Here is a 19,484-nt window from a genome sequence, read left to right as displayed (position 1 = left end):
ACAAAAAACATAAGTGTAATTGGTCTGAGGTCTTTAACAGCACTGACTAGTAATAAATTATCAGCAGCAAGTCAGGGGAGAGGAGAGCTGATCATTTCTGTCTGTGAATGCGTGCATGAAGAAACAAATCCAAACTCAAGAGTTCTGCTACTTGAGCCCATATATTTTTCTTCACACAGCAGCTTGTATATCCCCCATCATCATGCAGAGGACAAAATCATCAGGTGACAGCAGATGCTGACTGTCATAACACACACTCTGCACAGTAAGAGAGATGCAGGGATCTCTAGAATTCAGGCAGACCAGAGCAATGCAGGAAAGATGATTTACTTTGACATGTGACCTCTTATCTCTCCAAGTCCTACGCCCTGCTGATTATTATCGCATTAGGCAATATCGCCTTAGGCCATGCCCTTTGTGGCCTTCCCAGAAATCTGGCCCTGTCTACCAGGATATGAATAGGGAAGCAGTCACCCTAAACCCAACCCTTACAAATGAATTTCTATCTCACAGCTATGATTTTACTGTACATCACTCAGTTCCTTGCTCTGGTTAATACTAAAACCTTGTTAACCACTTCACAATTGAGGGGTTTTACCCCTTGAGCACCAGAGCAACTTTTTTACCTTTCAGCGCTCCTTCCATTCATTCATCTATAACTTTATCATTACTTATTGCAATGAAATGAACTATATCTTGTTTTTTTCGTCACCAATTAAGCTTTCTTTAGGTGGGACATTATGCCAAGAATTATTTTATTTTAAATGTGTTTTAATGGGAAAAGAGGAAAAAATGTGGGAAAAAACATTATTTTTCAGTTTTTGGCCATTATAGTTTTTAAATAATGCATGCTACTGTAATTAAAACCCATGAAATGTATTTGCCCATTTGTCTCGGTTATAAAAACGTTTAAATTATGTCCCTATCACAATGTTTGGTGCCAATATTTTATTTGGAAATAAAGGTGCATGTTTTTCAGTTTTGTGTCCATCCCCAATTACAAGCCCATAGTTTATAAAGTAACAGTGTTATACCCTCTTGACATACATATTTAAAAAGTTCAGTCCCTGGGGGCGCATGCGCGGAGCAGCATCACAGTCCCCAAACAGGACAATTCAGCTCTCCTTAATTCGATACAAAAGATGCTAAAGAGAGAGCTCGACAGTGCAGTAGCAACTATTAACAACAATATACGAGACTTGGGGGATCGGGTCCATGTGATCGAGCAGAGGTTGGACTCATTTGCAGACGCACTGGCCGAAGACAAGAAGCGCCTGGATATCCATGACCAGAGGCTAGATGCGATTGAGGCAAGGCAGGAGGACCAGGAAAACAGGGCCCGTAGATCCAACATACGGATACGAGGCTTACCCGAATCCTTCACGGACCTCCGCACAGTTGCCGTCAACTTATTCTCGGCCATCTTGCCTCAGGTAGAGCAATCTATGTTCAGACTGGACAGAATACACAGGGCTCTGGGCAGGCCGCGAAATCCTGATCTACCCCGAGACGTAATCCTTAAATTTCACTATTACGAAACTAAAGAACAACTAATGCTGGCCGCCAGAAACCTGACCTCCTTGCCGGGGGTCCCCGGATCAGTGCAGCTTTATGCAGATCCATCGCCGCTGACTTTACAAAAACGGAGAGCCTTCCGGCCGATTGCACAAGCTCTGCTTGCGGAGGGCATTCGCTATAAATGGGGCTTTCCATGCTCCATGATCTTCCCACTTCAAGGCACTACCCATCGGATCACTACAGTCGAAGAGGGTAAGCGTTTACTGGGAGCCGCTAACATAACAGTAAATACTACGCAGGCTCCGGAGACGCCTAGGCCGCAGAGACCAGAACGAGAGTGGCAGACGGCGGGAAGAAGATCTGGATCACAAGCAGGGACACCGTCCTCGTCTCTGAGATGACTTCAGATTTGAATACAGATTTGTTCCTGACCAATGCATCTTCAACACCAGTCCTAATCATATAAAGCAATGCTTTGTGAGTACACTAATTTCTTTTTACAGTAAAAGCCGTCGCTAGATGTAGCGAGCGACTAAGGCCTTCCTGCAGTGCTAGCCCAGGGACGGTCCTACCTTGTCTTCAGGACATAATAGCTTTAAAAATGGGTACGAACTTTATACAACCTATCCCTTCTTGATTACTTATTCTTCTGATATTTTTGATATTTTTGAAAATACCGAGACTTTATTTTTATAAATGTGAGATGCTATAAACGCCCGCCATAATGCTAACGGTAGACTATTTTTCGCAACTACCCTCCACTTTTTGTGACTTTCTCTTACAACCGAGGGAGAAACGATCTGGCGCTAGGTTGAAGGGAGGCGTTTTTACACCTGTATGTTTTAATGGGATCCATAAATGCTGTCTGGACGGCTAATCCTCATAATCATTATAAATGTGTTTACAGATCTTAGCATACGTAACTATGACAGGTCATGCCTAATGACAATGTTATTCTAGCATCTTACTAATGCTTATGTTTTTGAATGTTACCCCCTCCAGTACTAAGTCATTAAGAAAGGGGTTATTCCCCCTAAAGCAGACAGTAAATGTATATGTGAAGTTCACAGTAAAATAATTGAGAATGTCCTTCTTCCCTATTTAAAAAAAAACAAAAAAAAACAGAGGGATACTAACTTTATCCCTAATGGTAACTTGACTACTTAAATAGTTAATTACGAAGCTAGGACTACCCCACACATACGAGATCCACCCCAATCAGGCTTCTCACTAGCTAAGTTTACCATATGTGAGGCCGATTACTGCCTGCTATCTTATATATCCTCCATTCACTCAGGGTTCCTATGTTGATTCCCCCCACACGAAGCAGACAACTGAGGTGATTATTAAGACCCTCATGTCTGCCCGAATGTTAAAGGGCGACTCGCCCAGCCATTTAGGTATATTTTCTGCCTGTTGCAATGTTAATGCTAATAAGGTTTGTTTTATTTGTTACGGTGGTTATCTGTGTTATCAACAGGGCTATGACTACACAGCAATCTATATTCTATATCCTGTAAATCCTATACACTCCCTATGGAGACTCTAAAACTTGTATCCCTCAATGTGAGGGGATTTAATTGTCCACAGAAAAGAAGGAAGGCACTAGTGGAGATACTGAGACATAAACCTGATGTAATATGCCTGCAGGAGACGCACCATACACAAACCTCCTGCCCACGCTTCTACCATAAAAGCTTTAAAATAGTGTACCAAGCCCATGCGGATAAAAAACATAGGGGAGTTATGATTCTAATCAGAAACACGTTACCCCTTGATGTCACCACAGTAGAAGTGGACCCTAAAGGCTGCTATATCATTTTGAAAGGTACACTTTATGGTAAAACACTGTATCTAATTAACGCCTATGCACCCCCAGAAATTGCACTACAAACTTTTACTGAAATACAAGAAGGAATTGAAGTAGGGCCCAATACCATTTTTATGTGGTGTGGTGATTTCAATCTGACTTTGCATGAGGGGCTTGATAAGTCCAAACCAACCCCAGATAAGCTAACTAAGACCCAAAGAGCACAACTTAATGCCATGATAGAAGATAACTTTCTGGTAGATGTATGGCGAGAGCTATATGGTTCCAAGCGGGGCTACACACACTTCTCAAGCGCACATAGCACCTATGCCAAGATAGATCACATTTTGGTTACCTCTTCAGTGGTCCCCTCATTACAATATCTACGACATGTTCCAGTTACGTTTACAGACCATGATCTTCTGCTGGTCAGTCTTGAACTACATGCCTCAGCATCCCCACGCACACATTGGCGAATAAATGAATCTATGGTTATTAATCAAAAAACCAGATCACAAATAACTGCGTTCTTAAAGGAGTACTTCAACTTAAATGATACTGAGGATGTAACACCAACCACGTTATGGTTGGCGCACAAAGCGGCAGTAAGGGGCTTTTTCATTAAAACCGCTTCGCAAATAAAAAGACGCTCTCTTGAAATATATGATAACCTACAGTTTAAACTAATGAGGCTCCAACGCATTCACCAACATGAGCCATCACTTTACATCCTTAAACAAATAAAAGACACCAAGGCGCAAATTGATGTACTCCTAGCTAAAAAAAAACAGAAAGAGCACTTAGACTCACTAAGGCAAGCTATTATCGTTATGTAAACAAACCAGACTCCTGGTTAGCTGCCAAGCTGCAAGACCAAAAGAAGTTTAATACTATAAATAAAATTCGCACAACAACAGGCCAAATAACAAGTAACCCCGACAAAATCTATCAAGCCTTTCATGCATACTATTCGAATCTCTACTCAGCACAACCTCCAGACCTAAACATTAACATCCCGGACTTTCTTAAAACCTTAGACCTACCTAAACTATCCCCCAATGCAGTAAAAGATATAAACCGGCCTTTTACTGAAGAGGAGGTTGAAGATACAATTAAAAAGACCAAACTTCATAAGTCACCTGGCCCCGATGGCCTGAGTGCTATATATTACAAGAAATTTACTGAAATCTTGACTCCCTACTTGACTAAAACATATAACAACATAAGAACAAAGCCACTTGGCTATGCAGAATTCCTAGATGCCCATATAACTACATGTCCCAAACCAGACCGTGATAAGCTAAACACCAAAAACTACAGACCCATAGCCCTGTTAAATCAAGATTACAAAATTCTAACAAGTATATTGGCGACACGTATTAATAAGGTCCTCCCCTACCTGATACATAGAGATCAAGTGGGATTTGTCCCCTATAGGCAGGCCACAGACAACATACGCAAAGCAATTAATATACTCCAACATGCAAAAGTAACGGGAACACAGGTGGTGTCGTTGGCCTTGGATATTGAAAAGGCCTTCGACACCATCTCCTGGAACTATATGTTCGAAGTACTGGAACATGTCGGACTGAAGGGGGCATTCGTCCACATAATGTGACAGCTGTACTCGACGCCCAAAGCTTATCTTAAACTACCAGGGTCCACAAGTGTCCCAATCCCTATACATAGAGGTACCCGTCAAGGTTGTCCGCTTTCACCTGCGATATTCGCATTAATTATGGAGCCTTTAGCAACCTCTATACGCCTCAATCCGGATATACAGGGTTACCATATCGGTGGGCATGAGTACAAGCTGAGCTTATTTGCGGACGACGTCCTACTAACACTAACCAACCCAGTCATAACTATCCCCAATCTGTTAAAGTCCCTCAAATATTTCGGAAACATCTCAGGACTTAAGTTAAATCTAACAAAATCAGAGGCTATGTTTAGTAATTTCCCAAAAGGCATGGGCCAGTACATCAGTAACCTTTTTCAGTTCAAATACCAACCACACTACCTTAAATATCTGGGAGTCAGGATTGCAGTGGACCCAGCACAACTTTACTCATGGAACTATACCCCCCTCTGAACTATAATATATCATGGGCAGGCAGAATATCTGCTATTAAAATGACCCTCCTACCGAAAATATTATATTACTTTCGTACCCTCCCAGTATTGATAACAAAAAAAGCATTAGAGCCCCTGCAAAAAAGTATCTTTCAGTTCATATGGGCACAAAAGAAACCCAGGATCACAAGGACCACCATGATGCTGCATAAAAAGGAAGGGGGCCTCTCAGTCCCAAACCTTTATAAATATTATCAAGCAGCTCAATTAGCCTTTTTACCTGCAATATACGCTGGAGTACATTCTCCCCTATGGGTAAAACTGGAAAATGACTGCATGACCCCTTTAAGTTGGAAAGGCATACTCTGGGCAAGTGGGTGGGATAGTTCCATGATTAAGAAAAGGTCACCTTTCACACACCTTACAATCCTAATTTGGAAAAGAGTGAGATTCAAGTACCATCTGCAATCGAACCCCTCCCAGTTAACTGAGATCCTGCACAATCCTGAATTTCCAGAAGGACAAATTGTATCAAACTTTAATTGGTGGCGACAGCATGATCTAACTACCCTGGGGCGACTGTTGCACAGAGGCAGAATTGTCAATCAACAGAATATGGCAACTAACCTAACAATACCGAATAGCAAACTTTTTAGGCTACAACAGCTACACCATTATATAAAGTCATTAGCAAAAGTAGGCCAGGAAGTACTAAAGACACCGTTTGAAAGCATCTGTGCGACAGACCCCCTGAAAAAAAGTATACTGTCCTATATCTACACCACCTTAAATGCCAAAACCCAGGAGTTTAAATCCACATATCAGTTGGCGTGGGAGGGTGACCTTCAAAAAGAACTAGATGACGAAAATTGGACACAATGTCTCGATACGCTCTCAAAAGGGAGTCTCTATGTTACTGATATGGAGGTATCTTTACGTCTGCTCCATAGGACCTATATGGTACCGGCTAGACTGCATAGTATGTTTACTGATGTTTCGGAGCTCTGTTTCAGGGGATGCCAGGAAATAGGTACTACCTTCCATATGTGGTGGTCCTGCCCGATAGCTACTTCATTATGGGAAAAATTAATCCGCAAAATTAAAAATATCTTAGTGATACATTTAGATTTTGATCCAGCAGTATGCCTCCTAGGTTGGCAACCAGAGCATGTTACCAACGCTCAACATAAACTTATACAATTTTTAATGAACTCAGCTAAAACTTATATAGCTTCACAATGGAAGCAGACTAATTTGATATACTCTAGAGTGCTTTCAAAAATGCACACCACTATTCTTAATGAGAAAATAAAGGCAAATCTACTTGATAGGACCGACCACTTTGAAAAAATCTGGCTCCCCTGGATACAGAACGCTTCTACACCAGGAATCAGAAGTTTATTAGAATCCTTCTGAAATATAAGAGAGAGCTACAATACAGTAAAATAAAAAAAAGAGGGAGATTGTGAACCTAACCTTCCCCAATCACAAGGGGGTGAAGTCAATGCCACTATACATAGGCATCACAAGCCCTATTATGCTGAAACTCCATACACAGATAGCCACCGGCCGTTGTTTGTTGTTAGTTTTCTTATTTTTATATAGTTTAATTGTTTAGCTAGCTCAGCTCTTTGGGAGCATAAAATATAAGCACTTAAGTGAAAGTTTCCTCACTCTCCTATAAGATACACCTATGAGAATATAAGGAGCTGAACTACATTTATTGATGCTAAAAATTTATATAGGTAGCATAACCCTCCTATGTATAATGCTACCCAAATGCACTACACTGGCATAAAGCGCTATGTTTCACGATTTATACTACTATATTGTATTAAGTTAAAGAAATACTTTACCTGTATTTTTCAAAGTTTTGAAAGCATATTTGTAATCTATACTGCTACCTAATAAAAAAGATTTGAAACTAAAAAGTTCAGTCCCTAAGGTAACTATTTATGTATTTTTTTTATTGTAATTTTTTTTTTATTACAAAGTGTGGGAGGTAATGAGTTATTTTTTAGTGTAAAACTAATGTATTTGTATATGAAAAATGCTTTAGGGTGTAGTTTTATTATTTGGCCACAAGATGGCCACAGTAACTTTTTGTTTATGCGGCCTGCAAGCGTAGGAAGTACGCTTGCAGGAAGTCTTATGAGGCTGGGAAACTTTTTTTTCACATAGAAGCAGCCGATCATTTTACCCGTTCATTGATCTCCGGGCGAGCAGGTGGTGGCGTGCACAAGAGCAGGAGCACGCGCACAAGCGAGCGGGATTGTGGGAGGTGCGGATATCCGCACCGATGGAGGTAAAGTGGTTAAATGTAAAAACAAAACCATGTTCAGTACTGGCTAGTCCAGTGTTAGCTCATATCTCATACCCCTCCACCATTGACTTTATGGACAGTGTTTTTATAGCAAAAATAAGCCCATTACTATATTTGGCTTTTTTTTTTTTTTTTTTTTTTTTGAAAAATTTAGTAGCTAAGTTAATTATTATATAATAAATGTTACCTGATTTTGCATCCTCTTGTTGTAATTCACGTTTTCCAGCTATTCCATGTTTCTCATTAAATGTTCTGTGATTATCTATTGCATCTGGCAAATAATAAAATAGGTTACATTGTTTGACTTCTGTTCTGCACAACTTATACTCTACAATGCATGATAAAGAGTGAAACATACATTTTTTTTAGTGGAAATAAGATTCAAAATTGATGAAAGCACAATATCATGCAAAACATGATACATTATACTGTATATTTTGTGAAATAACCATTTTTTTAGCTTAATGCACAGGATAAAGTGACAACCTAGTTTAAATAATGTGAAATTAAATAGAGAAAATTGATTTTTCACAAGGCTTCCCAATGTTCTAGGTCTATGTTAAAGAGAGTCTGAAGCTATATAAATTACCTCCTCTTAAGCATTAAAGGGATACTGTAGGGGGGGGTCGGGGGAAAATGAGTTGAAGTTACCCGGGGCTTCTAATGGTCCCCCGCAGACATCCTGTGCCCATGCAGCCGCTCACCGATGCTTCGGCCCCGCCTCCTGTTCACTTCTGGAATTTCAGACTTTAAAGTCTGAAAACCACTGCGCCTGCGTTGCCGTGTCCTCGCTCCCCCTGATGTCACTAGGAGCGTACGGTGCAGGCACAGATCATACTGGGCCCGCGCAGTACGCTCCTGGTGACATCAGCGGGAGTGAGGACACTGCAACGCAGGCACAGTGGTTTTCAGACTTTAAAGTCTGAAATTCCAGAAGTGAACCGGAGGCGGGACCGAAGCATCTGTGAGTGGTTGCGCGGGCACAGGATGTCTTTGGGGGACCATTAGAAGCCCCGGGTAACTTCAACTCATTTTCCCCCGACCCCGCTACAGTATCCCTTTAAGATCAAAGCTTATTTGCTGCATTCCCACGGCAGAACAAGGTATTTATTCCCCGAAATCCAAGGGGCAAAATTGTGCAATTGCAGAACTTTGCTTCCTGGAAGAGGCAGAACTTTGCACAGTAGGTCTGCCTCTGCTCCAGTCAATCTCCGTCGATCTCCACCTCTCCCTGCCTCTTTCAGTCTTCTTTCACTGAGAGGGGCGGGGAGAGGCAGAGATCAGCAGAGACTGACTGGACTGGAGGCAGAGCTACTACGCAAAGCTTTGCCTCCCCTGGGCAGCAAAATCTATGACCATGGAATTTTGCCCCGGGATTCGGGGGAATAAATACCTCGTTCTACTGCAGGAATCCAGTGAATCAGCTTTGATCTTAATGCTTAAGATAACTGGACAATAAAAAAAGTAATTTATATGGCTTCAGACTCTCTTTAAATCAACCAAGGACTGTACATAAATAGGGTAAAAATGGACAACATCGGCCAATTTCAATTTAAAAATACATCAATTAGCGTTTGTTAAAAGATCCCAAAACCCACCTTTTTTGTCAAAATAAGAACATTTGCTTTCGTTAATAGATCATTTTCTTACAAAGTTTCAAAAACTACATTTCAGACATGATACTGTACAAAACTGGATATTACATGCACAAGTGTGTATATATGAGTAGGAATGGTCAATGAGATGCAAATAATTCTGAGTAGTTGTAGGATTATGCAAATGTTATATGGTGTATGGAAATAAATTCATTTTTAAAAAAGACCAAACAACATCTACCATGCCAGGATTGGAATGCTTCATTTTCAAGCTGAATACATTTGCATACAAAATTTGCCTAATTTGCATTAGCTGAGTATTTTTGCATCTCATTGACCATCCCTATATATGAGACATTAGAAAGGCCACAAAAATGATTTTATGCGTGTGTACAGTAGAGTTGGCTGATGGTGTAATGGTTAAGGGCTCTGCCTCTGACACAGGAGACCAGGGTTCGAATCTCGGCTCTGCCTGTTCAGTAAGCCAGCACTAATTCAGTAGGAGACCTTTGGCAAGTCTCCCTTACACTGCTACTGCCAATAGAGCGCGCCCTAGTGGTTGCTGCTCTGCTCTGGCGCTTTGAGTTCGCAAGGAGAAAAGCGCAATATAAATGTTATTTGTCTTGTCTTGTCTAGAGGTGGCCCGAACATCAGATTTTGGGTTTGCGAACTGCTAACACAAACTTAAGCAAAAGTTCTAGTTCACGTGAACCGCCATAGACTTCATTGGGCAGATAAATTCTAAGCTCCAGAACGGACAGGATGGAGCAGGACCATCCACTCTGGCATCCAGCATGACACCCAGTGAGCACAGGCCAGGCACAGCAACACCCCAGGGTGCTGCTTGGTGTGGGAGAGGTCAAGGCACGGGATATGCTGTTTCCCATAGGGCAGCTCCCCCCAGCGGTTCATCCCAGAACCGGGATGACAGAAATTTTGTTTGCGCACGGGAGTTCTAGCCACTCAAAGAAGAGCAAGAACAAAAAAGGGCTCTGGAACTGTTGCTGTTCAGCTCAGGGGGAACAGGCCTGTTTACCCAGCGCTGTCGGAATCACCACATCAGGATACAGGGATGGAGTCGAGATCCGAAGGCGAGGTCTCCTCCACTAAAGCCGAAGACCAGCCACATTGTGGATCCAGCCTGCCTGCTGATCGGGACCGACGTTCAATGCAGCTCGGTGAGTCAGCACCCTTATCTGTTATACATGATGTACCTAGTCTTGGGTAATTATGGGAGGGGGGTTTATCGGGGCTCCTGTTAGGCAGTGCTGCTGACTGTGCCCCAAGGGTTGCCACAGGCAGGGAGGGAGAGGGTTGGCGACTGATGCCACCCTGTCACTCTTTAATTCAGTGATTCTTGGTATTTGGGAAGCATTGTCTAAGGGTGCGGGCGAGTCTGCACCAGCGCACCCAATGGTCGCGTGGACGGGCCCGATGGTTGTTCCCCCAGTGGTGTCTCCGCCTGCGCTGGCAGTGATCACGCCACTAGTGTCGTTGCAGGTTTCCGGTGCGTCGAGTGTTAAGCCGAGTGATGCGGCGGTTAACGACGCCCCCCTTTCAGACGTGCCGCATGAGGAAGTTTACGTATGTTTTGATGGTCCTTTGGGGGTGCATTTAAAACAAGAGGTGCATGAGCGCATATGGAAGGGTGAGTATGTAAAGATATTCTCTCTGCTTCCACTTGAGAAAATTTTTTTGCAATTAAAGTTTATTAAAAGAAAAACTTAGTAATGTGAACAAACGTTAGAAAAATCAGCAGATATATTACAGGTAGGCAACATAGCTTCAATTACATCTAGATGAAAGCAATATAACAGCATTGTTGTGTGAAGACATTGCAGAAACAGGATGAAAATATTTCTGTTTAGCTTATGAATCAAATGAACAACAAAACTGAATATCCATCTTATCAAATAGGGGAAGCAGACACTAAACCTTGTGTAATCCCGTCCCATATAGAGTAAGTATATCTAGAAACCTTCTATCTTTGCCCACACTGGGAGGAAGATAAATTAAAGAGAGTTAGAAAGAGGTAGGGAAAGAAAAGAGAATAAATACATTGTTAGAAAGTACATCTAATCGGGATTCATGAACTGTTTGTATTCATCTGAACACTGGAAATCATTCCAAACTGACCATGTTATGGTGTATTCTTCAGATCTGTCTTGAGACATAAGTATCATGTGTTCCATGGTCGTGACACTATCCACCTGTTTCAACCATGATTTAATAGGAGGGGTTAGAGGAGGCTTCCAGTGTAGAGGGATCATAGCCCTAGCCACATTGATAAGGTGGATCCCAACTTCATCTATCGATTTCTATCTGATTGCATTATTATATGTCTGTTTATAACATACCATGGCCTGTTATCTGACTATGGGACATTCTTGGTTTTAAATGTGTGTCAACCTCTGATCTTTGGTTCCATTCCACTAGTTCCCAGCTTTTGGCCTTATCTAGCTCTTGGCCTTAAATTAACATATAATTTATTGCCTTGCCAGCTGTTTATGCAGTGTTGTATGCTGTGTTTGATCTGTGAGTTACAAATCTGTCCAGCCACACATGCAGAGTCTCCTTTAAATCCAGCCTACAAGGCTGAGACTCCCATTCAAACACTCCACCATCTCACCTGCACTCAGTCTGCAAATTAAGATGCTGGCAGCCTGTATGCATATAGCTAGGATAGGAGGTCAATTTTGAACACTGGTCAGTTTTGAGCATCTGAACTCAAAGTGCATCTGTAACTCTAAGTGTTAAGAAAATACAATGACCAGAATTAGACCAGAATTGAACCAGAAGAGAACAGAAGGAACTGACAGAAAACTCTGCTTCTCTGGTTAGTTGCAAAAATGTTTAACCTAGTGTTTACTATCTGCCTGCTCCCCCCAGCCATCCTCAAATCTCTCCACACACTACATCCCCCTGCTGTCAGCAATATGCTGTACATTTCACCATCCCTCCTATCCACTCCACAGCTCGCCTCTCATGAGATTTTCTTGTACTTACAACCTCACCTTCCTTGTCACACTACGTCTAAATATAAGTCTACACCGCAACTTCTGCTCCGCTATATCTGCCTACTCCTCCTCCTTGTTGCTGGGGACATTTCACCTAACCCTGGACCCCCACTCTCCCCTGCTAATCACACTGTATGCAATAAATCAAATTTCCCTCCCTTTTACTGTAAACCTTATTAATATTCCACTCCTTCCCCCTACACCCCCTCTTATCTCGGCTGCCCTCTGGAATGCCCGCTCAGTCTGCAACAAACTGCCCTTTATCCATGATCTTTTCATTTCCAATGCTTTCACATTCTTTGGGATCACTGAAACCTGGCTGGCCCCTTCTGACACAGTCTCACCTGCCGCCCTCTCCTATGGAGGTTTCCACTTTAGCCACGCTCCTAGAAGTGGGAATAAACATGGTGGTGGTGGTGTGTGGGCATTCTCCTCTCAGATAAGTGCTCCGTCAAGCCTCTCACTCCTATTCCCTCCCTCTCCCTGCCATCCTTTGAAGTCCATGCAGTCCAACTATACTCTCCCTCGAACCTCCAAATTGCAGTTATTTACCGCCCTCCAGGCCCTGCTTCTGTTTTATTAGATCATTTCTCTGCCTGGCTTCTCCAGTTCCTATCCTCTGACATCCCTACCATCATAATGGGTGATTTTAACATTCCTATTGACACCGATAACACTGTTTTCAAAAAACTTCTATCACTCACTTCCTCCTATGGCTTGTCTCAGTGGTCCTCTACCTCAACCCACACTGATGGCCATACGCATGACCTCGTATTCTCTCGGCTATGTTCTGTCACTGACTTGATAATGGTAGAGCCTATCATCCCCTTAATATTTAACTATCCCCCACACAACCCTTCCCCTTCTCTTAACCTAAAAAATAAAACACGGACCACCTTGGCATTGGATTAATTTAGGCCAGAGCAGCCCATCTTTATTTAGCCAAAATTAACAATAAACCAAAACATATACAATTCACTAATCAGAGAGCTGGGGTACAGGGGTCCGGAGGTACCAACTGAACGTCCTTTAAACACCTGAGTGACATGCAGCCTTGTACCCGGCCCACAGCCGCGTCTCCCGACTCGCGGACAGCTGCATGCCCCGGAAAATAATCACCTCATGCCGTGACTTCCCCCAACCGGATTTGTCCCGTGACAAAACCAATAACCGACCTCCGGAGCCCCCTTTTACCCCTCCTGCTGCAATGACATTTTTTTTATAACAGACCCCCCTTTCCCCCTTATTATTATTATCTTTCCTTTTTCTTTTCTTTTTTTTTTTTTTTTTATATATATATACAACCCCCCAACACCCCTTAACCCACCCCCTTTACACACAAAAAGAGGGAGGGAGCTTCTTTCACCAGCTCTGCCAGAAGCCGAATGACCCGCCCCTTCCTTTGGCGCCTACCCCAGCTACCCCCCTGTTCCTTGCACGTACGCATGGAACCACGCCTCCTCCCACTACATTAACCCCTAGCGCTGCCGGGGAATCAGCTACCCCATCATGCAGTGCCTTCCGCAAGTCGCGTGCTCCGCTCCAGGCCCCTTCTTGATAATGGTAGAGCCTATCATCCCCTTAATATTTAACTATCCCCCACACAACCCTTCCCCTTCTCTTAACCTAAAAAATAAAACACGGACCACCTTGGCATTGGATTAATTTAGGCCAGAGCAGCCCATCTTTATTTAGCCAAAATTAACAATAAACCAAAACATATACAATTCACTAATCAGAGAGCTGGGGTACAGGGGTCCGGAGGTACCAACTGAACGTCCTTTAAACACCTGAGTGACATGCAGCCTTGTACCCGGCCCACAGCCGCGTCTCCCGGCTCGCGGACAGCTGCATGCCCCGGAAAATAATCACCTCATGCCGTGACTTCCCCCAACCGGATTTGTCCCGTGACAAAACCAATAACCGACCTCCGGAGCCCCCTTTTACCCCTCCACCACGAAAGGGTATGACCCCTTATACCCTTGAGGCCCCCAACCTCAAAGCTCTCTGTATTCCGTCCTCAATCCCCAGGGCCCACAAATCCATACCAATATCAGTGAGGTGTACTCCATCCCCCCTGAGGAATAACCCGATGTCCTCCTCCAACTCCACATGTCTAATGGCCAACCCACCATTCCTCACAAAAAATCTCGCCACCTCCTTGTTCAGTTTAATCCTGGCCTTATTAACCTTCCGAACTGAATTGGCCAACCCCCAGTACTCCCTTGCCACCACATCCGACCAAACGACCACCGTTTCCGGGAAAAGAGCCCGAATACGAAGGAAATCAAACCTAATTTCCTTAATAATAACCCTGGTCGATCTAGAGGCCAAGTCGTTGCCCCTGACATGCAGCACCAGGACATCAGGGGCCCTATCAAATCTAGCCAACCTGTGTAATTCAGGCAAAAGGCTGGGCCACACCATCCCGGGAAAACCTCTCCAGTGCATACGTACCTGGGCCCTCGGAAAACCCAACTGTCGGCCTTCCGGCCGCACATCGGCCCTCCTGGCACCCCTGCTGACATATGAATGTCCCACAATCCAAACGATGGCCGGATGACCTGCAACAAGAAATCAACGCACTGATAGCAACAAAGAAAAAAAAAACTCTTCCCCCAAAGAAAAAGCTCACTACCCCTACACTAAATGAGGCCTAACATAAGATTTGTAACGCATAGAATCCCAGCGACCGATACGCTTAATAACCCCCTCCCCTAATCCCCAGCGCGACGCCTCCGTAGCTGCCCCGATTCTGAAGGAGTGGGAGGCAAACTCGGAATACGGGAGCCCGAGGGACCCCAGACATTTGCGAAACACGGCCACAAATTGAAAACGGGACAAACTAGACCCGTCCTGATGCGACAAAAACACTGGCGCTTGAGGAGGCCGGACCAACCGGAAGCTAGCGACACTGCCGTGGTGGCACAATGGCCCCCCGATCGGGAAAAAGATGACATCTCTCCCTTTTCCCGACTGATCGGTCTTGGACCGTTGCAACCGAATCACCACCGAATCGCTAAGCAATGTCACATGCTGTGCAAGGATGCCTCCCACTCCCCGTTTGCTGCGGCTCACTAGTTCCCCCACCCTGAAAGCCCCAAAAAAGGCCAGAACAAATGCTGTGGAGAATAAAGTGCACTCATAACTGGAGGAACAAACATCCGGCAAGACACCCAGCAACCTTCCAAGCAACTGGAACGTGACCGGGCGCCTAGCTTCCCGACTAACCACCCCTTTTCGATAACCCTTCAACGCCTGCCGAACCCTAAAGTCTTTAGTCATATCTGACAGCCCTCTAACCTTAAACCAAAAGGCCATTGCTGCCAACTTCTTTGCTACGGCTGACGCGGACACCCCTTCTACAAAATTCCTCCCCAAGAAATACAATAACAGGCACAGTCTATCCTCATCCGAATCACAACCCCCGACCTGCGACATCAAAGCATCCCACGCGTTCCATACCAACATGTATGCTGCTGAAGACGATTCCGACAATGATCTCCCGATCATCTGGGACACAGACTGAAGGGAATCCTCCACACCATGGATGGGCAAGGAACCCCACGCTCTTCTGCCGTGGGAGCCGCCGCCCGGAATCTGTCCCACTGAAAGCGAGAAAGCGCATCAGCAATCACATTGTCAACCCCAGGTACATGCACTGCAAACACATATGTGTTAAGGTGCAAACACTCCAACACTAATTGTCGCAGCAGGCATATCACCGGCGGGGAAGACGCCGAGCAATTATTGATCGCCGAAACCACTCCCATGTTGTCACAGTGAATCCTAACTCTCCTGTTTGCCAGCTGCTGCCCCCAAACCTGCAGAGCCACAACTATGGGGAACAACTCCAACAGTACCAAGTTAGAAGTAAAGCCAGCCTCAATCCATGAAAAATCCCAGGGGGCCGCGCACCATTGCCCCCCCAAGAAAGCCCCAAAACCATGAGACCCTGATGCGTCGGTAAACAACTCCAGCTCCGAATTACTCACCGTGTCCTGCATCCAGAACGCCCTGCAGTTGAACTCCTCCAGAAAAGTCAGCCAAACTTGAAGATCTGCCCGAAGATCCGCCGTCATGCGAATACGGTGATGCGGGGCCACTACTCCTGCTGTTGCCAATGACAATCTCCTGCAGAATATACGCCCCTTAGGCATAATTCTGCATGCGAAATTAAGTTTACCCACTAAGGACTGCACCTCCCTCAATGTCAACTTTCTTCTGAGAACCGCCAGCAAAATGGCCCCCCTTAAGTCATCTACCTTGTCTTGCGGGAGCCTGCATTCCATTGCCATCGTATCAATGGTGATACCCAGGAATTTCAATACCGTAACTGGCCCTTCCGTCTTTTCTTCCGCTAGTGGGACCCCGAGGCGTTCACAAACATGTCTCATCATGGCCAACGCATAAGCACAATCCGGCGAATTACTCGAACCCATGAACAAAAAATCATCCAGATAATGGATGACTGACTGTACACTGGACACGTCCTTCACCACCCATTCCAAAAAAACGCTGAATTTCTCAAAAAACGCACATGAAACCGAACAACCCATAGGAAGGCATCTATCTACAAAATACTTACCTCTCCAAAAACAACCAAGCAAACGAAAACTGGATGGGTGAACCGGTAGCAACCGAAAAGCCGACTCGATGTCAGTTTTCGCCAAACGCGCACCCCGCCCCAAACGCCTAACCCAACTCACCGCCGCATCAAAAGAAGTATAAACCACTGATGCGTCGTCCTTGGACAACCCATCATTGACGGAATCACCCCGTGGAAAGGAGAGGTGATGAATCAATCGGAAGGAACCCGGCTCCTTCTTTGGCACCACCCCCAAAGGTGACACCACCAGATCCGCTAAAGGACAATACTGAAAAGGACCTGCCAAGCGCCCCGCCTCAACCTCCTTTTTAATTTTACTATCTACAACCTCAGGGTGCTCGTTAGCGGATTTCAGATTCCTAAAAGGGGGGCTACACTGCAACAAGCAACTACTAGGAATGACAAAACCGTCCTGAAAACCTGCCCCAAGAAACTCAGCTACCTCCCGATCAGGAAACCTGCTTAGGTACCCCGCCATCTCTACCACCCTCACCGGCGTCGTCCCTTTTGTGCCCAGCGTCTGTATGTCTGCTTCTCTTTTGCTTATAGCATCTAGCTGCTGTATGCGAGCCTCCGCAATTGGAGCACTCATGCTTGAAGCGACAGGACTGGCCGAACCGACATGCTCCATCATTATACTGCCAGCACACCCCTTTTCCTTTTCCGGCCAGCTGACCGCCCGAAACCGATCCACTGGCCGTTGTTGGAAAGGACTGCGGGCTCCTAGAGAGAATCATGAGACGCATCCATAAAGTAATGTCCTTATGGTCCCATCTCACAGCAGACCGAACCGCCTTCGTCTGTCTAAACTGCTCATCGTAACGCAACCAAGCGTTACCGCCGTACGATCGATGAGCCTCACCTATCGAATCCATATAACCAAAAAGAGCCGAGCAATGCTCCGGCTGCTTTTCACCAATCACACTTGCCATAATTGAGAACGCCTGAAACCAATTTTGGAAAGTGCGCGGTATCAACCTATACCTGCGCTCCTCCTCCCTCTTCTTCTCGTCCGGCTTCCCCTTATCTAAGTTGAACTTTTCCAGAGGAAGCAAGGAGAATATTTCTATATACTCCCCCTTCCAAATCCTCTCCTTAACTTCCTGTTTTAAGGGAGAACCCAGGAGACCATTAAAAACACACATACAACTCCGCATGCGCCGCGTCCGCTAACCGCACCTGCCCAGCCCCATCAGACTTCCCTGCTTCACTTGAAGATGTCTCCGTTTGCACCGCCGCCTCCGCCTGTGCTCCCCCCAAACCCAATGATGCCGGTGCCTCCACCTGCACCACACCTTGCGCTAGTGGAACCCCGACCTGCGACGTAACTCCTGCAGTAGGAGCCAGTGTACCCGGGACCCCTGGCCCCGAACCACCAGCCAACTGTGTCCAGGCATTCACTGGCGATGACAACAGACCCCCTGTAACTCCACCAAGCACCCCCGGAACATTTGACCCCCCACCAAGTGCCCCCTGTGTCTGCACTGAATGTGAAGCCCCCAATAAACCAGGCCCACTACCTAAACCCCCGGAATTACCCCCACACATCCCCAACAACATTGTGGCTAACGCCCTAACCACAGCTAAATTGGCCTCACCTGGCTGTTCCAGACGCAAGTCCCTGCCAGCCGTCACTCCGGATCCATCCGCTGCGACCACTTCTCCTTCGCCTGCAGATTCAGCCTCGGAAGTAGAACTGCCCCTGGCCGCCTAGCCACTGGGCCGCCGGTTGTGATGCTCCACCTGTTGCCTCCCGCTGTCCTGCCTTGTCTTGCCTTTCTTCTTGGGCACAGCTGCCCGGCCTCCCGACTTGGACTTGCTGCTGGAACTCCTTCCCCCACCAAGGCCTGAACGGGCCGCCGCCGTTTGGGATGGGGCGGCGCCCGCAGCACTGGCATCCTTGTTCCTGACCCTCTTAGTCTGCCGCGCAGAGCGGGGACTAATGGCCGCATGACCTCCGGCTACCACCACACTCCTGACAGCGGGGGCCACACCTGACGACCCCTCTCCTGGGGAGCCCTGCCGGCGAGTTGGATTCCTCCCACCAGCCCCCTTAGAGCCATCTGACACTCGCTTCGCAGGGGAGGCGGAGGGTCCCCGTGGGGGCTCCCTGCCTGGCGCTGTGCCCTTCCGTGAGGCTCTGGGCTGAGCCGATCCAGTGGGTGGGACGCTCTCCTCTCCCCTTCTGCTGGGGTCGGAACGCTGGTCGCCGCATCTGCAGCCGACTCCCCGGGCGCACCAGTCTCCGCAACTCTGCCTGTCCCCATCGCTGCCAATTGTACCTGGACCCAGGATGGGCCCCGTGAAGCGGCTTCTGCCCGGATCCGGCCAACTAACTCCTCCAGGTTCTCCATTTTCTTGTGCGGGCGTTCGGCTTGGAGCTTCTTTCACCAGCTCTGCCAGAAGCCGAATGACCCGCCCCTTCCTTTGGCGCCTACCCCAGCTACCCCCCTGTTCCTTGCACGTACGCATGGAACCACGCCTCCTCCCACTACATTAACCCCTAGCGCTGCCAGGGAATCGGCTACCCCATCATGCA

The 19,484-nt window shown here is 46.0% G+C and overlaps 1 protein-coding gene across 1 annotated transcript in view; it reads right to left on the bottom strand.

The window, feature by feature from the left end:
- The window catches only part of GAL (galanin and GMAP prepropeptide), an 851,723-nt gene that overhangs the window by 168,434 nt on the left and 663,805 nt on the right, over positions 1 to 19,484 (bottom strand). The window contains exon 4 of the mRNA XM_068260562.1: positions 7,912 to 7,995. Within this exon, the coding sequence (XP_068116663.1) occupies positions 7,912 to 7,995 (84 nt within the window). The remainder of the gene's footprint in view (positions 1 to 7,911; positions 7,996 to 19,484) is intronic.

Source organism: Hyperolius riggenbachi, chromosome 11 (assembly GCF_040937935.1).
Source record: "Hyperolius riggenbachi isolate aHypRig1 chromosome 11, aHypRig1.pri, whole genome shotgun sequence".
NCBI lineage: Eukaryota > Metazoa > Chordata > Amphibia > Anura > Hyperoliidae > Hyperolius > Hyperolius riggenbachi.
The sequence above is the reverse complement of the archived record's forward strand: the minus strand, read 5'-3'. Positions and strand labels throughout refer to the sequence as shown.